General features: G+C 32.8%; 1 protein-coding gene across 1 annotated transcript; it reads left to right on the top strand.

The window, feature by feature from the left end:
- Positions 1–3074: 3074 nt before the first annotated feature.
- Positions 3075–7381, top strand: TRIADDRAFT_19032 (uncharacterized protein; the record flags this gene model as incomplete). The annotated part of the gene is made up of 12 exons (XM_002108421.1): positions 3075–3134; positions 3474–3603; positions 4016–4086; positions 4265–4343; positions 4609–4688; positions 4846–5274; positions 5619–5866; positions 6054–6400; positions 6733–6786; positions 6871–6991; positions 7096–7171; positions 7274–7381. Coding segments are annotated over 12 exons (1803 nt in total), but the record flags the coding sequence as incomplete, so codon positions are not given.
- Between the last annotated feature and the right edge of the window lie 476 nt (positions 7382–7857).

Here is a 7857-nt window from a genome sequence, read left to right as displayed (position 1 = left end):
AAAAATATTAGCAAAAATAGTTGCAACTAGATAAAGATATTAATGGATTCTTATGTTAGCCTAGCTATTTAATTTCGTATATTATGTAGAGTGGAAGAATATTACTTTCGTATAAGAGTTTACTGAAAGCCCTACTATAAAGATTTCTCAAGCGAGATTAAAATTATCGTTATAGTGAAATGCAATAAAAATAGCTATCGATAAACAGCTTAAACAAGCATATATGGCATCTATTATTGTTATTGGCTATTCTGACGTCAATCATAACTCATTCTAATACTGAACTAATTTCTTTTCATACTCATATTTATTTATTAGCTATTTAAACAAAAAAATTATTATCTGCAAATCAGTATTATAAATTTTTATCTACGTAGCTTAAACTGTCCGTCTTTGCTGAAGTAAGTTAATAAACCAATAAATAATTTTCAGTACTATTTTTTTCGATCAATAAATGCAAAAAATTTTACAACGTTTGCTATCGTGGGCTTTTATAAATGTCATGGTAATTCCTACCTGATCGTTGAAACAAATAATTCAAACTCGAATAGTTGCCGTAACAATATCACTACATTATCGCAAAAAGTGTAAAATAAAAATGGGGATATGGAATCTTCATTATGTTTTTCCTCATTTTCTTTCAGGTATTGTGATCATTAATCATAATCATTACGGAAGGTAAATAAATAAATTTTTTATTTTTAATGTCTATTTCCTTATTCCGTTATAATTTTAATTGTGCTCTAATCTCTGTTTTCGTTAAACTGTATACTGATAGTACTTATTATACTATTGATAGACATATATAAATTTCTATCCTTTAGGTGGGTTCTTAATTATGATACCGTTATATCCTATTTGATTGCACACTATTATGGTATTTATCAAATATCATAACAGAATTAGGTACTTAAAATTCTTATATTTAATAATCACTTTACTGTTATTGTCTTTATTTGTCATCTTTTTGAGTTATTTTGTAGTCACAGCCTTATAAATTTGATCAGTTATTCTACTTGCCGTCTGACAGAAGCCAATGTGCAAGATTTCTTTTTTTAACATCTTAATATTGTTTTTATGCTGATGTGAAGAGAATATATCTTATCCTTCTACTCTATTTGATACTTTTACAGAATGGAGCATGTTTTTGTAATAATAAATTCAAGTTTTAAGGGTGAAATTTCATTTTATATCGGTAGTACCGAAAATGCACTTTAAGGTTAACCATGTTATTGCTAACTCAATTTTCGACTGTAAGTGTAAATAATCATTATGATGTGTCATTTGGAATTGACTGTCCTACAGGCTAGCCTTCTGCTTAGCTGTTAAATTAGGAATTTTAATTTTGAGGCAATATTTAACCTTGCTCTATTTAAGTCATTTCGTATTGATTGACACGAATGAGATCAAAAGTACCCATAGTGGATGGGTGATAGAAGAGCGTTTTAATTACCTGCAAACTTAATAATACCTATTGCTTGTTCTTATTTCGTGATCAATTTGATGTGACCATAGTGATTACGGTTTATTTTGTTATAGCAAGTAATAAATAATTAATGATGGGTGGTAAAGTTAGATATAACATCATTTGATCGGTATTATTAAGCAAATAGCCAAACAACTGTATCATATACAGTTTAATTTATTTTGCCAAACAAAAATAGCTGCCTTATTGGAAGCTGTGTAATAATAATAAGTAATAGTCGAATATCACTATAAATTAGAATTTGATATTACGTAATTATAATGAATTTTATTTTTATCATGATGAATATTATTGCATAGGATTTGACATCAATAACCTTATTTCTATCTAGCATGAATATTGTTGTAAAATTCGTATCAAAGTGGTAATTATTGATGCCACATGCCACGGAAAGAATACTATTTTGCCAGAATGTGTGGAATTCTGGTTTGATAAACTGCTCCGTTGAGCTGTGTATCAATATCCCTTGATGTTTACTGATACGATTCCATTTATTAAATTAGCGATGTACGATAACTATGCTGTTAAGATGAGGGATTAATGCATGTAACATGAGCTGGAAAGGATACCTTCGAAACAGCTAGTACCGATGTGTTGTAGGTAAATACAGAGGATACTATATAAGGGCCATTTACTCCAAAAGCGCTAATTTCGAAAATGACTACAAAAATAGCATCTCTCTGAATTGTACACTTTGCACAGACGCACTCTTGTGGACATTTTCCAAAGCGGCGTTTTTTGAGTAAATGGCTGTTATATAGTATCCTCTGAATGCCCCCTAATATTAATTATATACCGTACCAATCTAAAGCATGAACGACGAGAAGAATACCTAGACACTCCTGTGAAGGGGCAGACATTTGGGCTCATTTCGTCGACAAATTATGTTCAACACTTGATTATGAGAGTACTTTAGTATTTAGACAGTCGATTCTGAGTTGACTGATGTTTTATAAATTAAGTGATATTGCATTGTATTCCACGGCCTGTTACTAAGCTGTGCTTGAAAGCAGTAACTTTAGATCATCAATGTTATTTAAATTTATACCAGTGATTTCGAAAAGAGACACGCAAGATCTATACTGACTGTGAGTCATTATTTTTCGACATTTTGGGTCTCATCGGGAAAGAAAACTCCGTCCATCCGAAGAGCATCTGGTCCGGTCTGGTCCGGTCCGATCCGGTATATTTCTAGTGGTCCATGCCTAAACAGGTATGGTACAGTATCTGCGTACAGTACAGTACGGTACAGTACTGTACAATGTACTGTACACTATGTACAGTACTGTATGTTGTGATACTGTACTGTACTGAAGGTTTTTCTTATACGAGTCTCTATGAATAACTGTACTGTACGGTACTGTACCGTACAGTGCAATGTACGTACAGTACAGTACAGTACGTATTGTACTCTGCAGGATACTGTGTACAGTAGCGGACAGCCTACCTCCGAAGAATGATTTGATGATTTGCACGAACTTGTTCCAGGATCTGCATAATGTTTCATACGTTCTCTTTGGACCTGCTGCTTCTTATTGGTGTGCAATATTAGCTGGACTTGATTAGTATACCCCTGCCATTTATAGCGGAAGTAATCATGCCGGAAATCGCTTTTAGCCATATTGTATCTTGCAGCAGTGAGGATAAGGTAATTATTTCTTGGAGGCTATCGATCTGTTCATAATGAAGTGAAAATAGAGAAGATTAATCGATGTTGCTTTAGTAAATAATATCATTTCACTCATCAAAACACAATAATGAACAGTAAATAATAACATGGAAGGAATTGTGGATAATCTCAACAGCTTGGGTTCTATAACGAAGATACCTAGTTGATAGGAGAGATTGCATGCTGAATGATTTGAAGTCACTGTGCAAATTGCAATATTGCTGCTTGTAGTTATACTGATAGGTTATACCTAATCTCAACCTTTGCATTTTGTATTGCATATCTCTCATCGAAGGACTCTTTGTCATCCGTGTTTAGGTTTACTGCGCTAAAAATCTCTTGAATGCAGACACTTTTCGCAAATGGAAATCTGCTGATCCTGGTGATAAACAAGTTGCAGTTATTATACAGTTCAACAAAGCTGAAAAGATTGACTCTATTCATATTGGTAAGGTGTATGAAACCGATTGATATAGCAGATAGCTTGAATGCACAGTTGACGCTTATTCGATGCAGTATTCAATCAACGATGAATTGATAAAATGTAGGATACTGATATACTTGTAAAGGATAGTAGTATATATTGCTAATGTAAACAGAACGAGTAACTATGAATAACTTCATTTCTTGCTTATACTGTTCAGTGTTCATACCTATCTTCTGTCATGTGCAGTTGATACCGCCTGCAATGCTTGATACTGTAGCTATGTGTCTGTGCCTTATCTTAAAATTTTGATGAAAGTATATCTATAGATAAAAAATTCTGACACAATTCTAAACTTGTATTGAATGGACTGTTGATTTTGTGCTAAAGTATCGCCTTAGATTAAACTCGTATTTAACTCCAAATAAATGATTAGGGAACGAAGGTTCTGCTTTTATTGAGGTCTTAGTTGGTAAATCAGCTTGGACTCACAACGAAGATTTCAAGGTTTTACCCTGTATTAAGCATGATCAATAATGCTGTATTAAAATTCTGTTTCATTAGACTTTTGACATTTGTCAAAAGTAACTGGTAATACTATGCAATGCTAGAGTTTCTTATCATTGCTTTCCGTAATTTAATGGAATAGTTCAACGCTATAATGAATAATAATAATATCATTTAGGTTATATTAGTAACCTCGTCATTCATGAGTCCTCAAGAAAGCAAAAATGGCATTAATCTAAATCGTGTTCGAATGTTTGGTAAGATGCACGAGAAAGTTAAACTGAAGCTGACATTGTATTAATTCTATCGCAATTTCATACTGTATATTCATTTCTATCATTTATTATTATTAATAATACCAATGTTTTAAGCATAACCGTAGCTCAATTTAATTCCTTTAATCTTATAAATACCTTGTGCCAAAACTATCAGGTCTATTTTAGTGCCTTATCTAACATTTTCTAAAATTACTACTGTTATTACCATTATTTGATTATGTAATTTCATTAATTCTAATGATAGATTCAAATAAATTATCCAAATCCGTCCTTGATGAGTCTTGGGATAGAATAAAAGTAATTTGTACTCAGCCTTACAATAAGGTATTAAACTTTATCGATATTCGATGATATTACAAAGAAATATATAATCTTATTGATATCAGTACTTCTACAAAGGATCTTAGTCAAATGTAACGCAATATTGATGAAACGTACGTATCCGATTTCATCCTAAAAGCATTTCTTATCATTTGGTTAGAATGTTACCTATGGATTATCATTTATTAAATTAATATCACCTGGAGGAAATGATGCCACGGGAGGTGATAAAACTTCACCGTCAGTAAGTCGTTTAGGAGGATTTCATATGAAAAAAGAAAATGATCAAAAATTTGTTCCTGGTGCATTATTTCGTACTTTTTCCAAAGATGTATCTCAAGCAGAGAAACGTACACAAGATCTCCAACCTTCAACTTGGAAAAAGAAAGTTATTGAAGTCAAAATGGAAAACGAAAAAGTTGATAACTCACAACTGCCAGTAGACACTTCATTATCTCATCGCTCTAAAATTGCTTCTATATCTAAGGCTTCCGTCACAATACCAGCTAAACGAAAGTCAGATGACCTTGCTAAGGTAACTACAAAACAGAAAGTAGATATTAAAGGGAATAATGTCGCTAGTCCACAAGTGAAGAAACCGAGAGGTATAAAAATTAACTAATAATTTTATAGAAGAGAGTATATTGTATTTTCCTTGAAGTGCTTTAATTAAATGGTATATACGTGCCTATTATCTGATGCTTCCCTTATCCATGACAGTGGAAGCTATAACTGGCGCAAAAGCAGCAGTAACTCCCGTCCAAAAAGTAACTGATGACAATGCAGGAATTACTAAAAGTTAGTTATCCATGTTATTGTATTACTGATGATAACTTTATGTGAGTGTCTTATGTTAACAATATACGATTTTCTATAGAAATATCACTAAAAATTGCTGAAGAAATCTCAACCGATGACGATGCATCGGATGAGGAACCTTTACGTAAAGTTATAGCTGTCCTTAGTGGTTATCAGAATCCTTTACGAGGGCAATTAAGAACTAAATTAACAAATTTAGGTGGCCAGTATAGGCCTGATTGGGGAAAAGATTGTACACATTTAATTTGCGCTTTTAAGAGTACACCGAAATACAGACAAGTCAGAAAAACTAAAGGCAGAATTGTATCCAGCGATTGGCTAACAGATTGTTATAAGCATAAAAAGAGACTCCTAACTAAAAAGTGACGGAGATATATTAAATTGATATTTGTTTGTCCAAATATGATCTAACCATAACCATATTAACTTATTAACATATTTTGAAAGGTATTCCTTAAGATCCGATGACGAAACTAGTTCCGATGAAGATTATAATTGGAAAAAAAGGAAAGCATCTTCAATGAAACGAACACAATCCAAACAGGATAGCATGTCGACATCTGGTAAGAAAAATGCTGAAGCAGAATCCAAGACGAAGATTACTAGCCAGCAATCAGCGGATGCTGCTGAGATTTCTAGTATCCAAAATAATAAAGCATCGACCTCTTCTAAACCGGATGTTGCTAAATTGCCTGAACGTACCGGTTCTCAGATGACAGATGACACCCCTGCCACGCTACCTTTGGAAGTGCTAGATGATATACCCGCAACCTTGCCGTTGGCATTGCAACAAGATATCTCTGCAACATTGCCATTAGACAATTCAAACGATACCGACAGTACCTTACCTTTAGATGATGTAAATGACTCCGATGCGACATTGCCTCTTGATGCAGGTTTGTTAAGCTGCTAAACATAGTTGTTTTTATATCATTTACTACCAATAAAGGAAGGACTTGCATTGATAATAATCCCGATTGTGTAATATTATAATACAATAGCGCTGAAATGGCACGTGTAAATAACTTTAAAAGTCCTGATGGTTATCTTTAACCCTTTTACAAATTAACGGTATTGCTGTTTCTGTATAGATTCAGGTTCGGAAAGTTCATCGAAAGAGAACAAATCTGACAGGTTTGCAATTTATTTGATCTACAAGTATCTTGAAACTAGACCATTTTATGTAATAGCTACTTATTTTAATTACCGCCATGAAACAGAATCGAAGATAAAAACTATGATCCTTATGAATGCTCAACTGAAGATGAGGAAGAAGTTCAAGGTTATAATACTCGTAGATCTTAGTATTATTTCTACAGTTTCTTATTACATTGTATCTAAAATTTTTCTGACGTATTATAAATAGAAAATCCAAATAGTGACATATCACTACCGGACTATTTCTCTGGCATGCGATTTTTAATTTATGGTGATTTCTCTTACGATGAACGTCGTATTTTGATTCGTTACTTGACTGCTTATGATGGGTAAGTCTGTATATACCCTGGATTCATTAATTGAATTAAAATAAAGTCAAGCACTGAACAGGGTACTATTTTTATATTTCTAAACTACATATTGAACTATGTAGGCATGTTGAGGAATACATGGGAGAGAAAGTAAATATTGTAGTAACAGATAACGAATGGGATGAGAAGTTTGACCAAGTCAGTCTGAGCATTATGACTTGATATGTTTGCTAATATATTTGGAGGTATGATTACCTCATTATGGCGTATTAGACATTCTATTTTATTATTTTCTCTAAGGCTGTGGCTGATTTTCCGAATTTGACATTCCTTCGAAGTGAATGGATTTATGAATGCCACAATCAGCGAAAGCGATTACCGTTCCAGAAGTACCTAATTACTCCATAGCTTTCTATATTATCTTTGTCATTGTGAGATTACGGCAATTGTACGCTTGGCAATTTCATGGATGTGTATAGTCATGACAAGATTTATGGCTTCATCTAAATATCTAAAAGCTACTGTACATAAAAAAAATGAAAGCAATACTTTGATTTGTGATTGTATTTAACTTGCACGTTCTACATTCACATAGTGTACAATATACTTAGAGTGCAATTTTCAATTGCGCCTTTATGGCAGAAAATAAAGTTTACACGAAAATTTTAAATACTATGGGAGTTATGGTATTTATTTCTAAAGCTGAAGTTATGTAAAATGCAAGCCTGCAATATATATGTATACTGTAAAAGCTAGAAAAGATTATTTCTTAATAGTGTTCAATGACTTTAAGCTAATATATGAAAGGCCTTCGAATTTCTTAAATCACTCTGTTATATCAGTAAACGAGCACTGACAATCACGTGCTAAGTTACACTTTATCA

The sequence above is a fragment of the Trichoplax adhaerens genome, genomic scaffold (assembly GCF_000150275.1).
Source record: "Trichoplax adhaerens TRIADscaffold_1 genomic scaffold, whole genome shotgun sequence".
NCBI classification, from domain to species: domain Eukaryota; kingdom Metazoa; phylum Placozoa; class Uniplacotomia; order Trichoplacea; family Trichoplacidae; genus Trichoplax; species Trichoplax adhaerens.
Note: the sequence above shows the minus strand (reverse complement) of the source record. Positions and strands in the feature narration are given on the sequence as shown.